Below are 27,910 nucleotides of genomic sequence, written 5' to 3'. Positions count from 1 at the left end.
GGCTAAAGCTCTCCATTTCAGCTAGACTGGTTGGCCAGCAAGGCCTAGGACTCCTCCCTGGCTCTGCCTCTCCAATGCCAGGATTACAGAAACAAGCTGCCACAACTGGCTTTTTACTTAGGTTTCTGGAGACCAAACTCAGGTGTCTCGGTGTTTGCTAGCACTTTAGTAATTATGCCATCTCACCAATGACAACAACAAGCCACTTTGATTTCAGAGTCATACGCTGATAGATGTTAAATATGACGGTTATTTAGCTGTCTTGGCTATCTGTGGCTGTCTATCATCAGTCATTCTGTCACTGTGATAAAACACCAGGGTAACTTCCAGAAGGGTTTGTTCAGGCTCAGACCTGCAGAGTGTTAAGATTCCATTGTGGCAGAGAAGAGTCCTGGCAGCAAGCAACCTGCCTGGCATCAGGAAGAGGACCTGAGGGTGCTTATCTCGAACCACAAGCACAAAGCAGGAAAGGCAAACAAGAAAGGGAGTGAGTTTTAAATTCTCAAAGCCCCGCCTCCAAGATGACTGAACTTCCCAAACCTCTGCTAAAAGCATCACCCACTGGGGACCAGATACACAAACCTTTGGGGGGTATTTTCGCACTAAGACAGAATAGGTTGTTTCTTGCTTTGCTGTTTAAAAAAGAAGAATAGAAATTGGCATAAGCGCATAGCGACTTCCTTATCTCTGTTCTATCTCGGTGTTCCAGAGAAGGTATGTTTTCAGTTGTTTTCAGTTCTTTTGAAAAAAAAAAAAGTAGGCCTTAAAAAATTATCTTTTCTAAAGCCAATTAAAAACCTCAATAAACTATGTAACAAGTTTAAATTTGGTTAAACAGAGAATGATGTTTCTAGAAAAATATTGTCCTTTTGTACATGGGGGGAGAAAGGGAAGGAAAGGGTTTTCAATCACCTAGACAGGTACCAAGTTTACCAGATGCCTTCATTTGAAAACAGATAAACGTGCTCTGATTATCCTTTCTTTTCCTCTTGCCAATTATAAAGAGATTTGGTGATTAAGGGACTTTGAAGCAATGAATCAAAGACAGAGAGTTAATGAACCACACTAGAGCCAAACTAGAGTGATTCAATCACTGTTCTTCCCGGGCCATGGGACACTGGGCTTCCTGCCTAACCCTCTGTGCACTGGTTATCTCACTTGCAAACCAAGATCACAGCCCGTCTGGGATATCATGGAAGGCAGAGCTTATGCAATAGCACGCTGAGAACAGAGCCTGCAGCCCAGTGGAGACGCAATCTGTGTAGATGTAGACGCCACTCTCACTCCACCATTGTAGCCCTACCAGGGAAAGGTAACAGGAAAGGTAACAGTGTGGCAGAAACTGATTGATTACAAACAAACCCTGACATAGAAATAAAAATGACTTAGCATCCAGTAGGAAGAGAAGAACCATCCCCAGGTCACAGTACTAAAGTACCAGGCAAAGTACCAGGAAACAGCTCACTTGCCCAAGAGAAGGAACACCCCACAGGCCACTGGGAGCCCAGACAAGAGACACTTACAGTGATGTTGGCCTCGAGCAGCCCTTTAGCGTCCTTCAGGGAGGACAGGAAGTGGTAGTTGGTTGGGCTGAAGAGTTCTTTGTCAGTTGAAAAGTAAAAGGAGACCACGCATGTCTCCCTCGTGCATCCCCTGCATCTCTTCAGCAGCTCAGACACCGGCATCTGGAACAGAACCACTGCCTCTCCGGCCTTAACCACAATACTTGAATTCACGAGGGAGCACAAAGGCTTCGGGGAGCTCCAGTGATGGAGCCTCACCTGGGGAGAAAGGGATGACATGGACCATTCTTGCCTATACGGCTTGGCTTGTCTATTTAGGGTGGGGCATCTGCTGGACGGTAGAGCAGCAGGACCGATCGGCTGTAACACCTGCCTTTGCACCCCAGCCCCCCCAAAGCTCTAGCCACGTCACTAATTACTTAACTTCCATTACCCAGGATCCATTTCTCCGTGTATAAAATGAGGAGAACAACACTGAAGACCGTACTGCCTGTCAGGAGAATGGAAAATGGCAAGAGCCCAGCACACGGCAGGTCTTCTCTAGTTGGAAACTGTTTCTAGTGTTAGTAGCGTCGTCTAAACTAGAGACATCCAACGGTTTCTAAGTCTTCCTTTTTACCTAAACTTATGACACGCGTTTATTTTTCTGTGTTCTGGATGGTTTTACCGACTTCAACCTTACTTCACCCCTTTAACCCCTCCTGTGAAAGGTGGGCTAGTCCCAGCTTCTCACAGTGATAATCTTACACTTACAGAGCACTTTGCTCTTTGCACAGTGCATGTAATTCTTTTATTCACTTTTCATAGATAATACTAAGGGAGACAGACTAGTATTATTTGACAACTGAGGGAATTGAAACCCCAAGATGATAACAGCTTTGCTCGGGTTATATAATACACGGCAGACATTAGCCTGAATCGCGTTTGTCTACACAGCCAAGCAGATGCTACAAATATTACAAGCGTCTTGAGACAGATTAGCTTCTCCTTTGTTTGTTCCCAAAAGAATATCACCAAACTATTAAAGAAGTCAATCTAAAAGTTGCCCTCAACTTTAGAGACGGGGAAAAAGACATATCCAAGTGACTCACGGTGAGCTGCGTGTGGTGGTCTTTGTGAAGATCTGAGACGCCATAGACGTAAAAAACACCTTCATCTTCAAATCCCACTGGCAACAGTGGAGCGAAGAAACGCCGAGCGAAGTAATGCAGCATTTTCCATTTCCCTCCGTACTCTGAAAACAGCCGAGAGAGAGAGAGAGAGAGAGAGAGAGAGAGAGAGAGAGAGAGAGTCAGAGATGCCAGGAGCAGGCAGCCGGGGCAGGGTCCGCACGAGCAGGAGTTTGTGTTAGGGTGAACTTGGTGTTCTAAGGGCTCAGACATCAGTTCTGGAGACTGTTTCATGCGAAGCTCACAACATCAGAAAGATAAAGGTAGGTAGGAACTGCCTATTTCCCAAAGGAAGACTCAAGCACTTCATTGAAACATGTTGGGGACAGCACCGTAAGCCCGGATCTCGCTCCAAGACAGGCCTTTCTCAGAGACAGCCTTGCTTCCGGAAGCTCGGCACATCAATGCACTTTTGATTTTGTTTGTTTTGCTTTGTTTCATTATGAGATAAGATCCAAATTGGCCCTAATCCCCAGGCTTTCAAACTTCAGCCTCTTCATGCTGGAACGACAAGAGTAAACCAGTATGCTGGTAACCAGTGTTTTTTTTACCACACACACACATAAACAAGAGGATCGGTAGCAGCATGAATGGATGCTTGATGCAAATTTTCATTCATAAGAATTATCTAGACTCCATTCCCCTTTTCCCATGGCTACAAAATCTTCTTAGCAAAGCAAAACAGGCACTCCACAAAAATTTGTTTCAGAATTAGATTAAACATCCAGATCCATGGTAATTAATACCTTCTCAATTATAATCTGAAAGTGTTACAACCATGTAGAATCCCGTGCCTCGTTCAGATGTCTAGTAGGCTGAACCTCCTTTGGTTTCTTTGAATTGGTTATATTGAAATTGGTTATATTTGAATTGCTATTATAAAATACTATGACCAAAAGTAACTTACAAAAGAAAGGATTTGTTTGGGCTTAAAGTTCCAGAGAGAGAGTCTACAGTGTGGAGAAGCCAGAGTATGGTAGCAGGAGCTAAGTGGTCACATTTTAGCCACACAGAGGAAGCAGAGAGAATGAGCAGGAAGTGGGGCAAGGCTACACACCCGCAAAGCCGGCCTCCTGAGACACAGTTCCTCTACCAAGGCTACACCTCTAAAAGGTTCCATTACCACCCCAGCTAGTACTACCAGTGGGGGACTAAGTGTTTAAATACATGAGCCTATGGGGTACCCTTCTCATTCGAACCACCACATCTTACCATTCAACCTTTTAATTTTCCTCCGTTCTCAAAATCTGTCTGAGAGTGAGATTCTCCCCAGTGAAGAACCACTTCTGGAGGCCAGAAGAACAAGACAAAGAAAAAAGGGTGGGGAAAAAATAACCCCATGAAGTGGATGTATAATATAAACCTTAGTTTTGTTAAAACAGGGAACAAGCTTTCTAGAAAATACCATTAGCTACTGTCTGAGGAGGGGGGGGTGAAGTAAAGATTTAATTAACTAAACACATAACAATTTTTTCCAGCTACATGGTTTTTAAAAAAGCATCCTGATTATCCTTTTTTTTTTTTTGTCAATTTTAAAGCAATTTGGTGACTAAGCCATTTTGAAGCAATAAATCAAAGACAGTGCAATGATTAATAGGCTGTCCTTGATTGAGGCAAAACTGGAGTAACTGGAGTAACTCAACCAGCCTCCGAAGCTCGCGGAGCCTCGGGACCCTGAGCTGCCAGACTTCTGCGAACTGCTTTGTTACTTGCAAAAGCAGATCACAGCGCTAGAACCTAGGACATAGCCTGGAACACAGTGGTGCCCAGTTACCTCCACTGAGAGAGACAGAGACGCGAAGGTAACCACACGGTATAGGGTGCAGGCTGTGGAGTTGAATGACAGATAAGACCCCAATTCTTTCTAGTTTTACAAAATTTCATGTCTGAAGATCTCATTCCCAACGGTTCCTGTTTTCTCGTTTGTTTGTTTGTTTGTTTGTTTGTTTGTTTGTTTGTTTTTCGAGACAGGGTTTCTCTGTGTAGCCCTGGCTGTCCTGGAACTCACTCTGTAGACCAGGCTGGCCTCGAACTCAGAAATTCGTCTGCCTCTGCCTCCCAAGTGCTGGGATTAAAGGCATGCGCCACCACGCCCGGCTTGGTTCCTGTTTTCTTAAAGCAGTGATTGGTGGGAGAAGCGTGGTACAGACGAGCCACTCCCGTTGGATTTTTACTGGGGACGTTTTCTGCTAGTGGGAGATGGCTCCTGGGGTAATTGACATCTCACGTATGACATGTGACAACCATTAGAGCAGATAGACTGCAAGTCAGCATCGTCACTCTTCCCCCTTATAGCGTCCCATGATTCCCTCTACCGAAGAATCAGAGACCCGTCATGACCCCTTAATTTTTTTGAGATACAAACATAGATGAATTCATTCTAAGCGCAAATCCCACTCCAGGCATGTGACCCGTTGCTAGTTGAGCTGGTTCAGGTGCCAAGCTTTCCTGTTTGCAGTTCTGACTTTGCTACCTTCTCCAAGGCACAGCTGAGGCACATAATGAGGATTTTATACTGTTAAGTCAGATTCACCGGCTTTGACACATACATGAGGTAGGTAACCTTCTGCTCGGCAGAACTCTCCCACGCAGAACAAGGTAAATGCCCTTTAGGCCCTGTAATAAAACCTCTTAAATAAATGCAGAAGCCTATGTGATGAGGGCTTAGGGGAGGTGCCGGGGAGGAGGGGAGGGCTCACGCAGTGAGGATGGGGAGTTGGTAAATTGCTTGCCATGCAAGTTCAGATGCACAGACCCTGTGTAAACAGCTGGGCACGTCAGCATGCCTTGCTCTGGGAAAGCAGAGACTGGGGATCCTCGGGGTTTGCAGACTGGCCAGCCTCGATGAATCCATGAGCTCCAAGAGCACCGGGTCTGGGTTCAGGGTGAGGCAGGAGAGGAAGATGCAGAGTGATTGATGAAGACACCTCATATTGACCTTTGGTCCATACACCTCTCCACCCCACATCACACCTGGGATCTCTGTACCCGAGCCCGCTCCTTCCTCCACAGCCCACTGTGACTTTGCGGAGAATAGCAAGCTCGCGGAAAGACTGTTAGGGCCAGCCGGGTTCACGGAGGGTTCAGGGAATAGCCACTTTGGCCCAGTTCTCCTTGCGGTAATCTGACTCTTCAGGCTCTGCGTTTTCCCAGTCCCTCTCCACACAGGCATTGCTTTCTCTCACACAAAGAGATATACTTACCAAGAGAGGCCCAGGAAGGAGCCTGCCAGATATCGTTCAGCTGCCAGTACAGTGCCCCCATGGTGTGGCCTTTTCCGTCCACTATCTCGCTGCGGCTGCGCAGGTAGAACTCGGTTTCTGTTTTGATGCACTGGGCTTGCATCACCTGAGCAGGGAGGCATTCACAGACAGGTATTATTGTTCGATGTAGGCTGTCGAGATGTCAGAAGTTACAGGCTTGGGGCAGGTTGGCTGTTTCTTTGCTTACCTGCTTGTGTTTCTTTTGTTTTGTTTTGTTTTGTTTTGTTTTGTTTTAGAATAAATTGGATAAACTAGAGTGTTGGACTTGCATTGATTAAGGCTACATTATTTTTCATTAATTAAATTAATAAATGTTACTACATAATCTTGCCATGAGAGAAACTGCTGTCTACAACAGGGCCGGGGAGGGGCTTGGTGTTTTGTTGTAACAGCAGATGACAAAGGAAATGGGATGTCACGAAAGCCAATGATGGTGTAGGAAACGAGGGAGAGAAAAGCTATCATTCCGGAACAAACGCTGTACGCAGTCAAAGAGCACACTGTTTTGCAACAGCAGATTCTGCAATTGCATTCACAACTTTGGAAAACTTTATTAGGAAAAAAAAAATCTACTACAAGAAAATCAGCATGGTTGTTGTGAGTAAATTAGCCAATCTCTGTTTTTCTAGACTAACTTTTCACATCATGGTTTTTGATAATTAGCCCGAAATTTCTTATGGCTGTCATTTCTCCATTAGAGCAGGATAGGCCATATGATGCCAACAGATGAAGTGCATTTAGTTCTTGTTTAAGAGGCATGGAAACACTGCAAGCAGGTCCTTAGTGACCGTCATCACCACTGGAAAATCGGTTCTTCTTATGCACCGCTGCTCTTAATGACGCTGTACCTTGTGGTCTTAGTTTGGAATTCTGCTCAGGAGGGGGGTATGGACGGTCTGAGAGCCTCGGAGATGGTCAGAGCAGCAAGATCTCACGCAGAGAACAGAGTGACCTTAGAACAGGGTGTGGATCACTCCAGAAAGAGAATAAGAAGCCTTCCTAGCCACTAGAAAACTAAGTGCAGATTACTTCTTTCTATAAACAACCATGCTCAGACCAGGGAGGAGATTTCAGACTGTAGGGACTAGATGAGACTAGTCAGAGAACAGAGACACACGTTTCCGGAAGGGTGACATCACTGTCAGCAGGCTACAGGGAAGGAAAGTACTCGGGATCTTGTAATTCATATCCAAGCAGAGCGCCTGGAAGCTGGGTGGTTTTGCATGTCATGTTTGCCCTGCTGCTGTATGTACATTTTCCTGTTTGGTTTTGCATCTCTTTTTTCTAGGGGGGGGGTAGTTTTTCAAGACAGGGTTTCTCTGTGTAGCCCTGACTATCCTGGAACTCACTCTGTAAACCAGGCTGGCTTCAAACTCAGAAATCCACCTGCCTCTGCCTCCCAAGTGCCGGGATTAAAGGCATGCGCCACCACTGCCTGGCTGGTTTTGCATCTTATGTTTAAGCCTTTGATACATTTTTGTTAATCTTATTTCGGTATGAAATAGGAGTCCACGTTTATTTATTTATTTTTTTGCATTTGAATATCTACCTGTTCCAGAACCATGTGTTGAAAATTCTATCCGCCTCCCCTCCCCCTCCCCCCGCCCACCCAGTGCCCTTTTATTGCCTTGGGAATGGAAACTGGAAAACACTATAAAAGGTCCTCAAAAATTTTAAAATAGGGCTCCAGTACAGCTAAATAGATACAGTGATCGGTTTAGATCCCAAAGAATTTAAATTACTTTGTCAAAAAGATACCTACATACCATGTTCTGTATAGTATTTTTTTCTTAAGATTTACTTATTTATTTTATGTATATGAGTGTTCTATCCACCTGCACACTAGAAAAGGGCATCAGATCCCATTACAGATGGCTGTGAGCCATCATGTGGTTGCTGGGAATTGAACTCAGGACCTCTGGAAGAGCATCTGTGCTCTTAACCGCTAAGTCATCTCTCCAGCCCTGTACAGTATTATTATTAACAGCCAAAATAGAACCAACCTAAGAGCCTTGTCAATAAATGAAAAGGTAAGGAAACTGTGGGTTAGGTATCCAGTGGAAAGAAGAAAAGTGTGTCATTTTTGACGATGTTAATTAATCTGGGGAATACTGCGTTAAGTAAAGAAGCTACGCTGGCTAGTTTTTGACAATTTGACACAAACCTAAACATATCTGGTAAGAGGAAATCTCAACCGAGGAATTGTCTCCACCAGATTGGCCTGTAGGCAAATTCGTGGGTCATGTTTTTTGATTAGTGATTGATATGAAAGGGCCCAGTGTGCAGTGCCACCCTGGGCAGATGGTCCTGGCCTTTGCTGAAGAGAAAGAGAGGAGTGGACAGCGCAGGGAGTGGGAGGACAGACATGGAGGAGGAAAGAGAGAGGAAACTACAGTTGGGGTGTAAATGAGTAATTAGTTAACAGGCTGAGCAAGCTATGGGGAGCAGGCCAGTGAGCAGTGTTCCTCCATGGCCTCTGCTTCTGTCTGTGCCTCCAGGTTCCTGCCCCAAGCTCCTACTCCAACGTCTCTTCCTGGTTAGCCGGAACTGAAAGGCAAACCAACCATGTCCTCCTCAAGTTGTTAGTGATCATGAAGTTTTATCACAGCAATAAAAAACCTAACTAGAGCAGAAGCCAGCTTCAGAAGAAAGAAAATCACTTAGATGTGCAATTATAAAAAGCTGAATCCATAGAAGCAGAGAATAGAATGGTTACCAGAGGCTGGGAGAGAGGGAAGATGCAGATACACAAATTCAGTTAGAATTAAATTCAAGAGGTCTGTTGTAGAAAACAATGACAATATTTAATTAGATATGAACCCATTCAAGCTCATTCCCCACAAGACTGCCCAGGCCCACGCCCCAGATGATTCTAGATCCCACAAAATTGACAGTCGAGATTAACTTTTACAGTGTGTATGTATGTCATGTTGCATCCCATAATTATACACAATTTTTATTTGTCAACTGGAAGGAAATGAAAACTTAATTTAAAAATTAAGAGTTCTCTAATTCTATTCTTTTTCAAAACTATTGACAAAAGCTGACTATTTGGATATCCTGTATTTCCAGATGAATTGTGGAATCTGCGTGCCCATTTTTTCAACAACAACAAAAAAAAAGTACTAAAAATGTTGACCAACACTGAACACTGAATCAGCAGATCTACTCAGACAGTACTGTCATCTTAACAATTAAGCCCGCTGATTTAGGAACTCTAAGAGTTGTTTTAACTATTTCATTCGCTTCAATCATTTTGGGGGGGAGAGGCAGGGGGTCAATTTGAGAACCTTGTACTTCCTTGTTAAATCATATTTCCAAGTACAGATAGTCCCAGATAACAGTGGTTTGATTTATGGTTCTTTAGTTTTGTAATGATGAAACTAATGTATGCTCAGCAAAAACTGAACCTTCAATTTTTATTTTTATTTTTTTCCTGATGCTAATACTACGTGGTACAATAACCTCTTCCCATGAAGCTATAAGCACAGGGAGTCCGAAAAGTAGCCAGCTGATGGGTGGGTTGCAGCTAATTGTAGTGTGGCTGACCTATGACACTTGGTAGGTGAGGTGCTGTCCTAGGTAGCTTTAATTGTCGACTTGGCACAGTATAGGGTCATCTGAGAGGAAAGACTTGATGGAAGAATTGTTTAATCAGATTATCTTGCAGGAGCATGTCTCTGGGGACTTGTCTCCATTATCTATTGTTGACGAAGGACACAAGCCATTGTGGTGGCACCAGTCCTAGGCAAGTATCCTGTGCTAAATAAGAAAGCTTGTTCACTAGGTCTGAGCCTGTGAGGGAGCCAGAGAGGGAGCCAGCAAGCCATTTCTCCAAGGCTTCCACTTCAAGTCCTTGCTTGATTCCAGCCCTGGCTTTACTCAAGAATGGCCAGGAATGGTGGTGCATGCCTTTAATCCCAGCACTCAGGAGGCAGAGGCAGGCGAATTTCTGAGTTCGAGGCCAGCCTGGTCTACAGAGTGAGTTCCAGGACAGCCAGGGCTATACAGAGAAACCCTGTCTGGAAAAACAACAACAACAACAACAAAAAACCAAACAAACAAACAAAAAGAATGGCCTGGGAATGTAAGTCAAATAAAGCCTTTTGTCTCCTAAGTTGCTTTTTGTGACAGTGTTTGTCACAGAAACAGAGTGACATTGGATCCAGTATACTTGTATTCAGTGTTCTACTGGACGTCTCGGCCAAAGCGTCCGTGAGTAACTGAAGGGCAGAAGGGAAATGAAGACATGAAACTCTTGCTCTCTGCTGGCTGCTGATTTGATGTTATACATGGGACTCTCTAGAGAGTAAAGGAGAATCTTGCTAGAGCTAAGGATGAGGTTCTTTTCAAGTTTACAGTGTATAAGATCAAACTAAAGATATGTTCTACTTTTCTAAAATCGCCACAAATGAGTGAATTTAAATAATTGAAAGTGAAGTTAAATAAATAATACCAGTTTTAATAATGCCTGAAAGGATAAAATAAAGATTATCTTTGACTTATGATGATGTTTCATGGATATAAACTCATCACAGATTAAACTGACCATAAAGTTAAGAGGGGATGAACCCCACTTGGTTAATTGTGGTAGGTCTAACCAGATACTCTACTTCTTCATGAGTCAGTTTGTCACCATTTCACTAGTAATACACTCATTTCTTTTAAGTTTCTTGTCATGCCTTATCCCAGTTGTCCATACTTTTCCCTTACAACCATTGCTATTCCTATAAGGCAAGTGGTACAATTTCCTCCTCCAGTCCTAGTTTGGTCATGTGACTCTTCACTAGTCCATGCAGTCTATCCCAAACGTTATCCATTTTGCCGATCTTTCCAAATAAAAATAAAAACCAACTAAACAAAAATCCACTTTATGATACAAATAGCTAATATGAATATGGTGTCTGGAGATGTTAGAATTCCATGAGAAATGGTTCAAAACACTTCGTGGCCAAGTATCAGACATTTAGTAGACACTTAGAGGAATCTTGAATGCCTGAATATTAAATCACACGATGTCTTGAAAAGATTCTATACATGCCATGTGCTGTGTTAGCCAACACTCTTTCATTTCCCTCAATGCAACACACAGAGAGAGAGAGAGACAGAGAGAGAGAGACAGACAGACAGACAGACAGACAGGCCTCTTTCCTGTGGTGCCTGGAACAGAAGCCAGAGCACATCAGGAAAGTGTTATGTCACTGAGGCATACTCCTAGCTGTAATTCACATATCTGATCAGAGATGTCCAAAGGTAAGAACGTCAATAAAACAAATAAGTAGAAATCTTGAATAAACACTTGACTAGTAAAGCTACCCACATGGTTACTATGCTCTGCAGGGCAGTGGTGCCACACACCTTTAATCCTGGCACTTGGGAGGCAGAGGCAGGAGCATCTCAAGGCCAGCCTTGCCTAAAGAGTGAATTCTAGGGAAGCCAAAGATATACAGAAAAACCCATCTGGGAAAAACCAAAAAAGAAAAAAAAAAGTGCTTAATCACGTTCTTAAAAAAAAATTATTTGATATGTATGGGTACTTTGCCTGCATGTATGTCTCTATACCATGTGTGTTTCTGGTGCCCACAAAGGCCAGAAGAGGGCATTAGATTCCCTGGAATTGAAGTTATGAGCAACCACTGGGTACTGAGAATCCAACCTGGGCCCTCTAGAAGAGCAGCCAGTGCTCTTAACCACCGAACCACCACTCCAGCAGTTTCATCTCATTTTTAACCAAGCAAGTGAAAATTAAAGCCATTTAAGACACACACCCACCAGAATTCCCATAATCAAAGACTGACAGTACCAGCTGCCAAAGCGAAGGTAAGCCAGCTGGAACTGTAAAACAATGTTCGACAACGTGTCAGTTTGTTTAACCACTTTGGGGAGGTTTCTGACAGTTTCTGTCAAAGTTAAATACTTGGTTTCCTTGTATACCTAAGCAAGCACACTGGTCTGCTAATCATCATCTAAAATCCTGTTCATAGCAGCATTACTCATAACAGCCTTCGGCTAGAAACAACAGAAGTGTCCTGTGGTAGGGAAACTGTATGCAGTCTGATTTGTTCCCATGGTGAGACAGTCCAGCAATACAAAAGAAGACACGCTCATTGTATTATCAGCTAAGGCAGCTCTCACAGAGTGTGTCGAGTAAGCAAGTGGAGCTAGGTCGTGTTGAAATCTAAGTGTAGGGAGTGCTAATCAAGGCAGCAGAGGCAGCCGGGCACCAGTGGAGTTCTCTGCTTGTGTGTTTTAGCAGCGCTGAGCTTTGCCTGTGCGTTTAGCACTCGCAGCCAACTAAGCCTTGGTTCAGAATTGGAGACTTGCTCTCATTCAGTTTGGCACTCAGCCTTGATCCTTTCTAAGTCTAAACTAGGGAGTGGATCTCAATGGAATTAATCTGTTGCTTTTCTCTTTCCCTTCCTATCTCCACCTTCTCCCTACACTCCCCACCTCCTCCTTCTCTCCTTGTCCACGGGGATACCTGCCCCAGCAAGGTGGTCACCACCAGACCAAAACCAAACAGAAGCTGCAAATGAATTAAGTAATTAAGTTAAAAAAAAATCCTGGAAGTGAAAGCCAGGTCTTGCCATGGAAGAAGGAACGGTGCAAAGATGAGGAAGCAGCAGGCAGGAATCGAGTAATCTTATGGACAATTCTCACCAAAACCTGTTTAAAGGACAGAGAGGAGAGAAGCGGGAGTAGGGAAGGAATCTTGGTTAATTCTTTCCCTGGCTCATCCTCTCTAAGCTCCCTCCCACTCACTGTTCTCGTTTATTATTAGTCATTCATAAGGTTCTGAAGAACAGGATGTGTGCCCACGTCACTTTGGAAGACTCTATTGGTTGAACAAATTTTGTAACTGTCAAAGATGTTTGAACCGAGAAGGCTTTGCAGAAAGCTTCCTCGTGAACATGTGGAGAGCCTTCCCTCCCTGCTTCGTCTTACAGCAACAAGTGAGTTCTTCTGCCTCCAGATCTTCCAGTCTTCCAAAGTCTCTTCTCACTCTCCTCTCTTCTCGGGTTATATCTATTCCAAATGGCCACACACCCAGCATGCTCTCTTAATCTGTGACTCACACTACCACTCCCACAGGTTGACTAAACTAAGCTGCATCAGGCCTCTCAATGACCACCTACACCAGGAGGTGACTTCAGTCTTCACCAAGCCCTGAGCTTAGAGCCCCCTCTACTGCTTTCATTTGTCTCTAGCATATATTTATTGGGCGTTTGATGCCAAGTCGTGAGAAACTGATTCTCAAAGGGCACCTTTTCCCTTCCTGCTCCTCTGATAACTCAAGTTGTCTGTGGGAATAAATAACTATTCTATTATCTAGGGGGAAAGAGCTAGGTTGTGCCTGCAGGCTCAGGTTTGAATTAGATGTGATTTATTTGGTAAGCAACAGACATGATAAAACACCCAGGCCAGACCAATTACATATAAATGATTGTAAACATTGATCCTCAATCTATAGCTTGCCTTTTTCTCTTTCCTGGTAGTGCTTTAAAAAAAAAAAACCAGGGCTGGTGAGATGGCTCAGTGGGTAAGAGCACCCGACTGTTCTTCCGAAGGTCCGAAGTTCAAATCCCAGCAACCACATGGTGGCTCACAACCATCTGTAATGAGATCTGACTCCCTCTTCTGGAGTGTCTGAAGACAGCTACAGTGTACTTATATATAATAAAAATAAATAAATCTTTTTAAAAAATCAAAAGCCAATGATTTTAGTGAAATACAATTTATCAGCCCGTTTTTTTTTTTTCATGGTTAGTGTCCTCAAGCTTTAAGACCTCTTCTTTGCCTGTCTCTGAGTCTTGTGTTCTTTCCAGGACTTTTATTGTGTTGCTTCCTCATTTCAGGGGCTTTGTTTTCTTTGTCTCAGGGATCAGATCCAAAGCCTGGAGCGTGTGCAGCACGGCTATGCTCCAAACCCTCCCATTTGAATCTCAGGTCCGTGGTGAATGCAATCTGCATGCATGGAGACTTTCATTTCCCTGTAAAGCGATCTTCTTGGTCCAGCACATTTCATCAACGACTCTACCCTTTTCCACCTGAATTGCCAGGACATTTCTGTCCTAATAGGAGATTCTCCTACTGCCTTCATTGCTGAAACTTTAGACTAATCTTAAACAACAAACATCTTAGTACACAAATTTTAGAATTTCATAAGCTGTTCTTGTGAGGAGAAACAAAGCCAAGAATTAGATACAGGTTTTATGGGTTTGCTCGTCTGTATTGTGAAGAAAACAACAACCTTAGCAAGAGCATGCAAACCTGACCATTTTCCACCATACAAAGGCTACGAAAGCTGCATGATTGCACACACTCAGTGTAGAAGCCCAGCAGCTCCAGACTAGAAGTGGCTTACCTGAGTAAGGTAGATAGTGTCTTTAAATGTGCGCAATGGGTCTGTCCCCTGGGGGAGTTTGAAATGCATCTTGACCTGGTGCAGCATCTGATGGTTGCCATCTTCATGATGCTGCCGATGAAGGGAGAAGCGGCTGTTGTAAGCCCAGTCCTCCTGAGATGAGACCTTGTGGATAAAGGAAGAGGGTCACAGACCCTAGCCGTGAAGCTACTTTTCTCATACATTCCTGACAAGCCTGGAGAGTGCTCTACACATCGGAAAGAACTTAGGAATTGTTCTGTGGTATTAATCATAAACATTAAAGAAAAACGTTCTGGGGATTGAACTCAGGACCTCCCGAAGAGTAGTCAGGGCTCTTAACCACTGAGCCATCTCTCCAGCCCCGTCATTCTCATTATTACTGGTAAAGGCCAGCCTTGTGCAAGGTGGGGTCCGATTTGGTAACAACGGTCTGCTTTCATACCTGGAAAGTTGCATTATATTATTTCTCTTAAAAAGCCTGGCATACCAAAACATTATTCTGTTCATTAAAACACATTATCACTTGTTGGGAGCTATTAAGACAACGCTATTGCCCTGATCTCTGAATTGGGCCTCTCCCTCCCCCCCCCCCCCCACCCCCCCACCCCACCCCACCCCCCCCCCCCCGAGAAGAAAAGAGGGTCAAAAGCGGGCCACCGACACACCGCTCCGAGAACAACCACAGATCGTTCCAGCCGTAAGTCAGCGCCAGATGTCCTGACCTCAAGATACCCTGATACCGCCAAGTTCCTGCTTCCCCGTGTAACTGCCTAAAGAATGTGCAATTCTATTGCCCCACCCCTCCCGCTGATAAGAACCTGTACTCCCCCTTTTGCTTGTGCAATTCTACTGCCCCATCCTTCCTGCTGAAAGGCACTTCCTCTTTTGCTTGTGCATTTAAACCTTGGGCCTGGCTAATACATTGGGGCCTTGATGCAACTCAGAACATTTCCGTGTCGTTATTCGCACAAGGCTCTCGTCTCTCTCTACCCCCCAATTTGGTTCTTAGGAGAAGGTCCCCTCAAGACCCTCGAATAACTGGACCTGCTGGACAGGTCAATCACTCATATCTTCTTCCTGTTGTTGTTGACCTTTGGTTTTCTGAGATAGGAACCCCTGTAGCACCCACATCATCCTCTCCGTGTATGTACAACACTGGACTGGTTCACCTGCCTCCCAAGTGCCAATCGTAAGAAACTGGCTTCGCTGTGTACATCTTGCAATCCCATTTCATTTATTTGGGGTAAATCCTGCAATTAGGTTTTAAAAACTGAACGATGGGCAACAATTGATATTCTGTTTTAAATATCATAGTTTTAAATAAGAATCAAATACTGATATTACAGTAGTCAATGTTTTCGAATTTGCTCATATTCCTTAGCTGCGAACTGCCTAGACCAGCAGTTCTCAACTTGTGGGTCAAACTTTGAGGGTCAAACGATCCTTTCAAATGGGTTGACTAAGACCACCAGAAAGTGCAGATATTTACATTACAATTCATAACAGTAGCAAAATTAATTATAAAGTAATATAATAATATAGTAATAATAAAATAATTTTAGGGCTTATAGAATAAGTTCCAGGACTAATGAATCCTGATGAAGACAAATAAAATTGAACTAAGGATCTTATATACATGTCTCAAAGGAAGATATGTTAACTGCAAGACACACGGAAAGAAACAATCAGAATAATCAGCCATCAAAGAAATGCAAGTTTTCTGTAAAACTGTATTTCCACAAAAAAAAAAAAAAAAAACGAAAAAAAAAAAAGAAAAAACGTTTTCAAAAAAAAACAGAAAAAGAATTGGAAAGTATCGGGAAAGCTAGGAGGAAAACTAATCGGTGAAGTCAGTGTGTAGAAAAAAAAAAAAAAAAAAAAGATTCTGAGCCTTAAGAGAGTCATTGGATGATTCAACAGCTGCACTCATAGGTTCACACCCAGTAAGTCTGAAAAAATGTTTATTCAAAAACAGGCACACTGATGCTCACAACAGCTTTCTTCTTGATAGCTAAGAGATGGAAATAACACAAGTGTCCATCAACAGACAAAATGATCAACAAAGGTGGAAAGACATCCAATAGAACAGAATGAGCAATAAGAAGCAATGATCTTCTAACGCAACACATTAGGCTAATTTCATAACACCACACAATATATTATGTGAATTGTGAAGAATGCATAAGCTGGTAGACACAGACACCGAGTGGGGCTGGAGGGTCGGGCGGGGTCGGAAGAGAGTGGAGAGTGACTGCTAACAGGGTCAGAGTTTCTACCAAGTCATGCAAAGGCTCCAAAAGCAGACATTGGGGTTGGATGTACAAGTCTACACATACACTGGGGACTAGCTGAGTTATACACACTTAGTAAACAAATTATTTACCAAGAGAATTGCATATCATTAGAGGTAGTTCTAAAAGAACACACACAGTGCTAAAATTAAATCTTTAGATATATCGAGATGAGAAGGAGGAGGAGGAGGAAGAGAAGGAGGAGAAGGAAAAGAAGAAGAGGAAGAGGAAGAAGAAGAAACAACATGAGAAATAAAAGGCAGACATGAGGGAGGAGGAGGAGAAAATGAAACTGGGTAATACAGACTAGGACTTGCTTCTCCTGTTCATTTCCTCTAATGTGGTTGAGTATCCAGTTCTATAGCTATAGATGATTAGACTGCATAGAACGTATCAATTCAGGATCAGGAGGATGGCCCAACTGGGAAAGGCACTTGCTGCCCAGCCTGACAGTTGGATTCCCAGAACTCCAGCAGTAGGAGAGGACCAGCTCCTACAAGCTCTCCTCTGATGACACACACATGTGGTAAGAGTAAAACCTAGATAGATAGATAGATAGATAGATAGATAGATAGATAGATAGATAGATAGATAGATGATGGATGGATGCATGCATGCATGGATGGGTGGATAGACAGACAGACAGAAAAATGATTTAGCAACCAGAGTTGTTTTCGTGTACAATTATAAGTCAAGCAGGGCAGTGGTGGTGCACGCCTTTAATCCCAGCACTTGGGAGGCAGAGGCAGGCAGATTTCTGAGTTCAAGGCCAGCCTAGTGTACAGAGTGAGTTCCATGACAGCCAGGACTATACAGAGAAACCCTGCCTCGAAAAACCAAAAACAAGCCAACCAATTAAACAAACAAACAAAAACAATTATAAGTCAAGCTTAAGTTTCCACAGGTTTCCATTTAACTTCTAGGTGTTCCTGAACGCACACAATTAAAAGCACACTGGAGGGCGGGAGAGATGGCTCAGTGGGTAAGAGCACTGACTGCTCTTCCAAAGGTCTGGAGTTCAATTCCTAACAACTACATGGTGGCTCACAACCATCTGTAACGAACATACATTAAATAAATAAATAAATAAATAAATAAATAAATAAATAAATCTTTATAAATAAATAATTCTTTAATAAAAAATAAAAGCATACTGGAAAGTTATCCCCTCAAAAGGCAGTTATACCATTTTATCTCCTCAGCCATCATTAAGGCGGGATTCTTTCCTTTCATCTCCTTCCAAAATTATAACAAAATAAGAAGTGTCTCTCATCTGAACCCACCATCTACCATTGTAAATCAGGGGGAAAATCAAGAGCCCAGTGGCTTACCTTTTCTAGTGTGCTAAAAGAAGGCCAGGACTGGTAGCCATATTCAGACACTAATCGAGCTTTTGGGAAGATCTTCCAATTCCAGCAGTCATCGGCATAGTTATAAAAATGAATATCACCATACTGGATGCTATAAGGGTCGTAAGAGATCCAGCCTTCCTCCATGGTTTTCATCCCGTTGGTTGGGCTGGATGCAATGAAAGGACGGCTCTTGTCTTCCTGGACATGGGGATAAAATGATTTTAAGGGGGGAGTGGGTGGGTAGTGGATTGGGGGGGTGGGTATGGCGGACTTTTGGGATAGCATTGAAATGTAAACGAGGAAAATACCTAATAAAAATCAAATTAAATTTAAAAAAAAAAAAATAAAATAAAAATCAATAAATCTTAAAAAAATGATTTTAAGGATAATATGTTGGTTCGGCAAGATACAAACAGTTAACTTCTTTAAAAACAAAACATACCACCAATTCTAGAAAGGTCAGATTGCTGGGAGAAAGTAAACAGGGCAGTCACCACTCTCCCTGTCAACACTGTCTTGCTCATCTTTGCTATTCTACAGGCTAGTCTCCAGTTGAGCTGGTCTGAACCCCAGAAATGGTGATAATTCACCTTCATGATACGGTAGGTGTTCCCTCATGCTCCTGGAACTCTAGCCCCTGCCTAAGTTATGGCCCCCCACAGCCCCCACAAGAGAAGCATGGTCAGTAGTCACATAGACAATGGCCCAAGTTTCTGACCTTCAGGCTAAACTCCTCCCCAGTTACCTAGCAACAGTAAAGACCATAAATGGGGCTGTTCAGCCCCACCTTGCTCTCTTACCTTTTACATATCTCTCTTGTTTCTTACCCCTCACTCTCACGCCCTCTTTGACTTCTCTTCTCTCCTCTCCTCTCTTCCTCTCTCTCTCTCTCTCTTACTCTCTTTCTCTCTAGCCTTCTCTGTCTCTGTCTCCGTCTCTCTGTCTCTCTTTCCCCCTGCATTTCTATAATAAAGCTCTAAAACCATAGAATGTCTCTGCTCATCAAGGCCCACTGCACTTGGAGGATGGGACAGGCTTTCTCTTAATGAGCCGTTTCTAATCTCCCGTTAGAAGGCCTTCCTGTGCTCCAGTCAAGATCCGCTGCCCTCATTCTTGTAGGTATTGGGAACCTCTCTTTCCTCATCCCTCTCTCCCATAACCCCAGTGGCTTTAGCAAAGTAGCTTCGGGGTTCCCAGATAGGGTTGCCCCTTGGCCACCCCCTGAAGAATGGGTCAGAGGCTTGAATGCCCACCCAGGGCTGAGTGGAAAGTGTATGGCAGCTCTCCCACGCCTGACAGACCAGAGAATAGGTAAAACTCTAGTGGGGTGTGGGTTTCCCCTCCTTTCTCCTGGGCCCCCTTTTTAGTTCCCAACAGTTTATCATCTAAGAAATCTACACACAACCCATACAGACAAGGTTCCTAGCGCATTATAATGAAATACTCTGAATTTAAATGATCTTTCAAAGACTACCTTTAAAAGAGGCATACAATAAAAAAAGAAAGAAAGAAAGAAAGAAAGAAAGAAAGAAAGAAAGAAAGAAAGGAAGGAAGGAAGGAAGGAAGGAAGGAAGGAAGAAAGAAAGAAAGAGGCCAGGTGGTGGTGGCATACATCTTTAATCCCAGCCCTCAGGAGGCAGAGGCTGGCAGACCCGGGTGAGTTTGAGGCCAGCTTGGTGTACAGAAAAAGCCCAGTCTACAGGTATTTTGAATAGTCTGTGTCTTTTTTATTTCAAGAGGAAGGTGGGTTTCTTTAGCAAGCAAGAACAGCCAAAGCTACACAGAAACCCTGTCTTGAAAAACTGAAAGGCAGACAACATACTACAACAATATTGAGACCTATGCATTTTAAAAGCACACCCTTAAATTCTACTGCCCCAAACCATTACTCACTGATAAGACAATCTTCCTGATGTTCTTCACATAGAGGGTCACGTAGTCGTCAATGTACGTTTTCATGTCCCTGGGATTTACGTGGAACCAGTTCACGCTGAGAGCCACTTCATTCTCATTATTACCACTCCATATGATGATGGAGGGGTGAGATTTCAGTCTCCTGACCTGAAATGTAAGAAAATATAAATTAATTTCCCCATACCCACCACAGAAGAACTTGGAGCTGTAATGGTTAATAAAATTGTAAGCAGTACCTTTTCACATAGACGTTCTTGCCCACCTGACACCTCACAGAATGGCTATTCACGCTCTATAGCAATACAGCCTTAATAGTTCTCGGAAAGACTAGTGGGCATAGTTCAGTCATTTAAGAGCTTGCTATTCAAGCGTGAAAACCTGAGTTTGATTCCAAGCACCCATGTCAAAAACTGTGGGCAGGGTTGAACACATCTGTAACCATGGTGCTGGGGAGGCAGAGACAGGAGGATCTCAGGGAAGGCTGGCTGGCCTAACCTCATCCATAAGTCTCAGGTTCCAGTGAGTGAAATACATAAATAAACAAAAGCAAACAAACAAACCTCTCAAATAAACAAACATGTAATAACTGTCGAGGCCTGTGTGGAATCCGAAACAATTCATGGATTCAAGAGTCACATTAAATCTCTGTCCTGAGCTGGACTGGTGTCCATTTGCTGAGGAAAACTCCAGGAGCCGCAGGATTGGGGAAGAGATGATGTAGGGTTTGCATGTGTTACACTGAGGGGCCCACTAAACCTCTGACCACACCACCAAGCAGGCAGCTGGATATGAGGAGGAGGGATTCGTCAGGGACTGGAAGACTGAGCATAAATCCGGGAGTTCTCAGCAAGTAGGTGACGTTTCAGGCAGGACACTGGGTAAGTCACTCAGGGAATGAATTACCAGACTGCAATTTTTCAGAGGAGTTAGTAGGAAACACCAAAAATGGGCGATTTAACAAAAGAAAAAAAATAAGACGTATTCATTTCCTCTCTTTTTAGAGGTGTAAGAATAGCATACCTGATACCCAAGATATAAGATACAATTTGCTAAACGCATGAAATTCAAGAAGAACGAAGACCAAAGTGTGGACACTTTGCCCCTTCTTAGAAATGGGAACAAAACACCCATGGAAGGAATTACAGAGACAAAATTTGGAGCTGGGACGAAAGGATGGACCATCTAGTGATTGCCATATGCAGGGATCCATCCCATAATCAGCCTCCAAACCCTGACACCATTGCATACACTAGCAAGATTTTGCTGAAAGGACCCGATATAGCTGTCTCTTGTGAGGCTATGCAGGGACCTAGCAAACACAGAAATGGATGCTCATAGTCAGCTATTGGATGGATCACAGGGCCCCCAATGGAGGAGCTAGAGAAAGTACCCAAGGAGCTAAAGGGATCTGCAATCCTATAGGTGGAACAACAATATGAACTAACCAGTACCCCGGAGCTCTTGTCTCTAGCTGCATATGTATCAAAAGATGGCCTAGTCGGCCATCACTGGAAAGAGAGGCCCATTGGACTTGCAAACTTTATATGCCCCAGTATAGGGGAACACCAGGGCCAAAAAGGGGGAGTGGGTGGGTAGGGGATTGGGGGGGGTGGGTATGGGGGACTTTTGGGATAGCATTGAAAATGTAAATGAGGAAAATACCTAATTTAAAAAAAAAGACTCTTAAAAAAAAAAAAAAGAGTAGCATACCTGGTAGGTGACTTCTTTCCTCACGGAGGCTAAGAAGCCAGGCTCAGTTGGATAAAGGGCACTGGCAAACATAAAGTCCTGCCACACCTGTAGGACAAAGGAAAAGGCGAGGTCATCGGGGTCACTGCACAAAGCAAGACTTGGTTCTCACTTAGGGGATTATCTTCCAAATAAAGGAAAAGCAAGCTCAGCAAATGCACCCACCTGAGCATCTCTGCAGAGGAAAAACGCCCACGCACGGAAGGGTCTTTGAGCGTTGCACAAAAATGTTTAGAAAATCGAGAGAATGTTAAGTAAGCAGGGATGAGGATCCAGATGCTTAGCCCAGTGTGGCCCTGGTGGGGACAGGGTGACTTGGTGACATGGTTCCTGCCCCTGGGACAGGGCCCTGGTGTGAACCTCCATGAGTGTCAATGGCTGCTGTGGGCGTAAGGCTTGTTTGTATAATAATGCGCATATTTCACATTCCTCCTAGGAATGACCTCCTGTTAATATTAATAACTCCATAAAAATTAGAAATAGCAGGAGTCGAGGATGTGGCTGTCTCTGCAAAATGGTAACTGCTGGGACCCTCAGGACAGCCCTTAAGGCTATGGGAAAGAGCTATAAACACATGAATTCAAAAATATATATAACTTCTCAACTATGCAAAATATAAGGATGCAATATGAGTTATGGGGGCTTCGTGAATCTAAAGAAACAAAGGCAGCTACACTCCGAGCCAGCTTGTCAGAAAGACACAAAGGCAGGCGGATTCCTGAGTTCAAGGTCAGCCTAGGACAGAGGGAGGTTAGGCCCAAGTGTGGTGGAAATGGTCTTTTTAGAGCACGGTCCCACCCAGCTAGCCTAGCCGCAGTGTTTAACAAAGGTACACAGATCTCTGAATCCTTTTGTAAAGTTAAGGGAAAAAACCGTATGCTTCCTGTCTCTTAAGAATCAAAGAGCTAGGGTCACAAGATGCTGATTCACAGGATAATCAAAAGGAAACCAGGAGTAAACGACTGGACTGGTATGCAAAATAAAAGCCTGGACTTGTGCTCTGCAGGAGATGAGCCATCCAGAGAACTTTTTAGGATAAAAAGAGAGAACTGCTGGGAGAATACAGACACACCCGAGCAAGCAGGACAAGTCAGAGAGATCCCTTAGAATAACAAGCAGCACACATGTCATCCTTGGACAGCTTGGATCCACCATCTGACCTTGAGTCATTCTTTTTTGCCGCTCCTAGTCACCCCTTCGGTTGGAACCCCTCTCCTAGCTGGTCCTTAGCATCCGGAAAAGGAAATAATGAGGGGGGGGGGAAGGAAGCTCTGTGGGTCTTCCCTCATTCCGATGACCTTCTCATTTCGCCAGGCATTTAGTAATAAGGAATACACTAGACTGTTAACTCTATAGTATGTTTAGAAATAGATGCCCACGTTAATAAAGAGACTGAGAAGTCCTTTCCCAGGAGGCCTGTGTGGGGCAGCTGAGCAGAGCCCAGCCCCCAGCAGCCTGCCTTCATGCCCAGATTCTACAGTACACAGATAGTGAACAACAGGGCGAGGCGTAGGTGCTCTTCCCGGGTCAGTTTAACTCTCTGTAAATGCGGACAGAGAACAAGAGTAGCCATGTGAAGGCTTGAACAACAACAACAAATGTATAGCTCCGAGAAAAAATGCCTGACATTCAATGAACAGTACAGAATGTAGTAGTCATTACCATGACGGGACCTCATTGTTGCTGTGATCCCAACTCTCTACTGGCTCTGTATTCCTAGAACTAAAAATAATATATGATCGCCTCTCCAAATCCATGAGTTTAACATCTGAAGATTCAACTATGGGTCAAAAATATCCACAAAAGAAGACAAAAAACAAAAACAAAAATCACAGAGAGAGAGAGAGAGAGAGAGAGAGAGAGAGAGAGAGAGAGGCATACACACATGTATGCACGAGCACACAAGATATAGAGGATATAATATAGACTGAACACATACAGATTCTTTTTCATAAGGCTGGAAAGATGGCTCAGGGGTTATTAAGTAAGGTCACTTGCTACTCTCACAAGCCCCAGCTCCTGCATGCTGGTTTACACCCAACTTTAACTCCAGGGCAAGGAGATCTGGTGCCCTCACCTAGCCTCCACGGGCACTAGGCATGCGCGTGCCACACACACCCATGTAGATATTCATACTTACAGTATGTGTGTCCAGATGTGTGTATTGCATGTGTGTGTATGTGTGTGTGTGTTTAATGTATCATGGCATGTATCAGTGGTATATGAAGTATGGTATGTGGTTCAATAATAACAGAAAGCACATAGAAGGATGTGGGTAGGTTTGTGCAAACATTCTGTTTCTTTTTTTGTGAGGGCATCAAGCGTCTAGAAAGCACATGCCCACAGGCTTCGTCCTTCTCATAGCAAAACTTGTACTCTAAGAACATCTTTTCTTTGGTTAACTTTATTATTTTTGTTTCTCTCCAAAGTTCACCAGTGCTCCTTAAGTTACTTAATAATGTATTTTATTACATATGCCTACACATCAGAGAGAAAACTATGAAGAAAGTGTATATAGACATTTGATTAGCTATAACCCACCTATAATGGCTATACTTTTAAAGTGGTAAAGAATTCTGTTTTCTGTTAGCAACTATAGCTCATTTACTCCTTGGCCAAAATTAATAAATAAGTAGACAATGGAACATGACTCCCTGCTCTGAGAGAGGTGATGAAGGGGTAATAATATCAACCCAGAACATCGGCCTGACGACGAGTCACCTGTGGTATACCGAGACTGCATCATGTACTCACCATTATCCCAAGTTCATCACAGAGCGCATAGAACTCATCCTGCTCGTAGATGCCACCCCCCCACACGCGCAGAGTGTTCATGTTCGCATCCACGACGGACTGGAAAAGGAGCTGCAGCCTGCAGAAGGAGTTGCAAGAGCAAATGCTAAGTCAGAAGTTTGGGAATAGGACAAAACTTTTCAAATCAGTTAAGGGAATGAATGAATGAATGAATGAATGAACGAACGAACGAACGAACAAACAAACAAACAAACAAACAAACAAATAAATAAATAAGAGCAAAATGATTTTGCTCCAATCAACACCAAAGAAACAGATAAAATAACAAAAGAGACTCGTAACAACAACAAACTGAAAAATCTCGAATGATTTCCTCATTATGTAAATTGTCCACAACCTTAAACTATTTCTTGAAGTACTTTTTGCTTTATATTTTTGACCTGTAGGAAAGTGTAGCACACTGCCAGGGAAATGGCTTAGAAAGTATTTGAAAATGTGGCATGTGTAGGCACGTGCCTTTAGTTGCAGCCTATGCGTATGGGCACATAACTGCTGCCCATCAGTAAGCCCAGGTTCAGGGAGAGACCCTGTCTCAGAAGGTAGGGTGGAAAGGAATTGCGTAAGACACCAATATAATAGACAACCTTCAGCCCTCACATGTGCGCGCATGCCACTAAACATGTAAACACAGACACAAAAAAAAAAAAGAAAGAAGGAAAATACAGGGTAAACACGCCATATATATGAACGGACATTAATTTCTAAATTCTAATTTCAAGGCCTTCTAAGAACATGTGTAGTCATCTTCCAGATAAAGAACTTCCATGGCTGTGTTTTGCTTTATACGTTTTCTTGTGTGTGTATTTACAGTACATGGCACAGCATTGTGGGAGAGCTGCTGATGGTAGAAAGGTCACTATTGGAGTGGATTAGCAGAGCCACATTCTGAATTATCTATCTCCCTTTGGTTTTGTGCATAGGAAATTGTTATTACCCAGAACTCTCAAGTCCTCACGGTGTCCCTCAGATCTCCAGAGTTGCTCTCCAGACATAATGACTATTCTGTGTGCTCTTATATGCTTACATATCCCTCTCCCACCAAGACGTGTTCTTTTAGTTCCTTGGTGAAGTTTAAGAAAGGAGGGGAGAGCTGGTGAGATGGCTGAGTGGGAAGTGTTTGCTGCACAAACTTGAACCTGAGTTCAAATCTCCAACCCTCACACAAAGCTGGGTATTCTAGCGCCCAACTGTAATTCCAGGGCTCCTAGGGCAAGATGAGTGGTGGTAACAGAATCCCTACATGCTCCTGGGCCAGACAGCCTGAACAACAAAGGGACCCAGTCTCAGGTAGGATGGGTGGTAAGGATTGACACCCAAGGCAGACCTCTATGCTGCATAGTTTTCTGTCAACTTGACCCAGGCTAAAGTTATCAGAGAGGAGAGAGCCGCAATTAAGAAAATGCCATTAGAAGATGGGAGGTCTGTGGGGCATTTTCTTAATTAGTGGTTGATATAGAAAGGCCCAGCCCACTGTGGGTGGTGCCATCCCTGAGATGGGGGTCCTGGGTGCTAAAAGGAAGCAAGTTGAGCAAGCCGTGGAGAGCAATCCAGAAAGCAGCGCTCCTCCATGGTCTCTGCCTCAGCCCCTGCCTCCAGGTTCCTGCCCTGCTTGAGTTCCTGCCCTGACTTCAGTGATGAACAGTGATGTGAAAGGATAAGCCAAGGAAACTCTCTCCTCCCCATTTTGCTTTTGGTCATGGTGCTTTGTCATAGCTCCACAGGCCACGTGGCATACATGTGATTCTATATACAGACATATGAACAAGGACATGTGCACGCAAACAAACACACACACATATCATATACAAAAAAGAAGATTAAGTGAAATAATATTTTAAATAATAAATATTTAATAATATTTTTAAATCTTTAATAGGATATTTTAAGTAAAATAGTACTTAAATTAAAAAAAAAACAAATGTAGACCCTCGTCCCTTAAATATGCTCAGAAATATTTAATGTATTTCTTGAAGAACAACAACAAGCTGGATTTAAATTTTTTCTGAGACTAATTAGTCTAGCTATCAATGTGTCACTTCTTTTTTTTTTCTCCAGAGAAAACATATAATGGTTTTCTAAAAGGTGGATAGCATATCTTTAACAGTCACAAACTAGTTATCTGTAAGACTGTATCTTAAGAGAAAGAATGACCGATTAAACATGATCTTGTCCATCCTGAAATTCCTGTCATGCTATTAAGCTATACGAGCCTCCAGTCCTTCTGCTGGGATTAAAAAAAATGATATGAGTCACTTGGCCTTTGAGCTTGGTGGCATTGCAGAGAGATGGGGGAGTGACAGGGAAAGAAGCCCATACTCACCGATCGGAAGTGACTTTGTCTTGGAAGGAGTCGGCTGGAATCCAATTTGAGCCTTTCAGAAATATAGGAAGCCCATTAATTTTGAAGTAGAAACTCAGACCAGGAGACCCTTTTATGCCCTCTTCTATCAGTTGCACTGTCCTGAAATAAACCTGCCATGAAAAGAAATAAACATCGAATGGAAACTGGAAGGCGTAAGCAAACTGTTTTTTTGCACAGGGAAGTAGGGATGTGGGAAGACGGCTCACAAGCATGAGAACCCCAGTTCAGATCCCCAGCGCCCAGCTAGATGTGACCATTCCCTTCTGTGGTCCCAGTGATGAGAGGGGTGGAGACGGGGGATCTCTGGGGCTGCTGACCAGCCAACCTAGCTGCAGAAGCAGTGAGCTCCAGGTTCTATGAGTGATTCTGTCTCACGAGAACAAAGTATATAACAACAGAGGAACTCACCTGACATCCTCCCTTGACCTCAATATATGCAACTATCTGCACACATCTGTATGCACACACACACACACACACACACACACACACACACACACACACACACTAGTGTACAAACACACCATATGTACATACAAAATCTCTAAAAGGGGAAGTTTATTTATTTAAAAGAGATGTTCTCTTCCTCTCTCCCTTTCTCCCTCTCCCTCCTCCCCCATCTCTGTTTGTGAGTGTGTGTGTGTGTGTGTGTGTGTGTGTGTGTGTGTGTGTGTATGTGTGCACTCTTGAGCAGTGCCCTCACAGCCAGAGCAAGAGAGAAGCAGAAAGAAGCATAAGTCCTTCTAAGCTATCCTTGCTACACTGGAAGCTGACACTTCCTGGATTACTCTATCCAGGCTGATACTTGATCCACAGGAAATCCTGGGCAACAAGAATATCTCTTTTCATCAAAATCTGCTTCCTTGGCACACCAAGATGGCGCAGTGGGTAAAGGCACTTGTCTGCCAGCCTGAAGACCCGACTTTGAACCTGGGGCCTCACATCACAGAAAGAGAAAACTGAGTCCCACAAGTTGTCCTCTGACCTACATACGAATTCACACACACACACACACACACACATGAAATAAACGTAACTTAAAAAAATACTTCACTCTTGCCAGCCATACGAAGATCAAGGATTGAAT

General features: G+C 43.5%; 1 protein-coding gene across 3 annotated transcripts in view; it reads right to left on the bottom strand.

Annotated features, from left to right (window-relative positions):
- Nucleotides 1-27,910, bottom strand: part of Manba (mannosidase, beta A, lysosomal) — an 85,794-nt gene that overhangs the window by 2,160 nt on the left and 55,724 nt on the right. For 2 of the 3 annotated variants that reach the window (NM_027288.3, XM_006500908.3), the window contains 9 exons: nt 26,782-26,933; nt 24,402-24,519; nt 21,609-21,695; nt 19,878-20,045; nt 17,964-18,182; nt 14,321-14,485; nt 5,896-6,040; nt 2,615-2,757; nt 1,524-1,781 (listed from right to left, as the gene is read on the bottom strand). In NM_027288.3, the coding sequence (NP_081564.3) occupies nt 1,524-1,781; nt 2,615-2,757; nt 5,896-6,040; nt 14,321-14,485; nt 17,964-18,182; nt 19,878-20,045; nt 21,609-21,695; nt 24,402-24,519; nt 26,782-26,933 (1,455 nt within the window). Of the gene's footprint in view, nt 1-1,523; nt 1,782-2,614; nt 2,758-5,447; nt 5,567-5,895; nt 6,041-14,320; nt 14,486-17,963; nt 18,183-19,877; nt 20,046-21,608; nt 21,696-24,401; nt 24,520-26,781; nt 26,934-27,910 lie in introns of all 3 variants that reach the window. The other variant, XR_867210.3, reaches the window with a different exon arrangement.

The sequence above is a fragment of the Mus musculus genome, chromosome 3 (genome assembly GCF_000001635.26).
Source record: "Mus musculus strain C57BL/6J chromosome 3, GRCm38.p6 C57BL/6J".
NCBI classification, from domain to species: Eukaryota; Metazoa; Chordata; class Mammalia; order Rodentia; family Muridae; genus Mus; species Mus musculus.
Note: the sequence above shows the minus strand (reverse complement) of the source record. Positions and strands in the feature narration are given on the sequence as shown.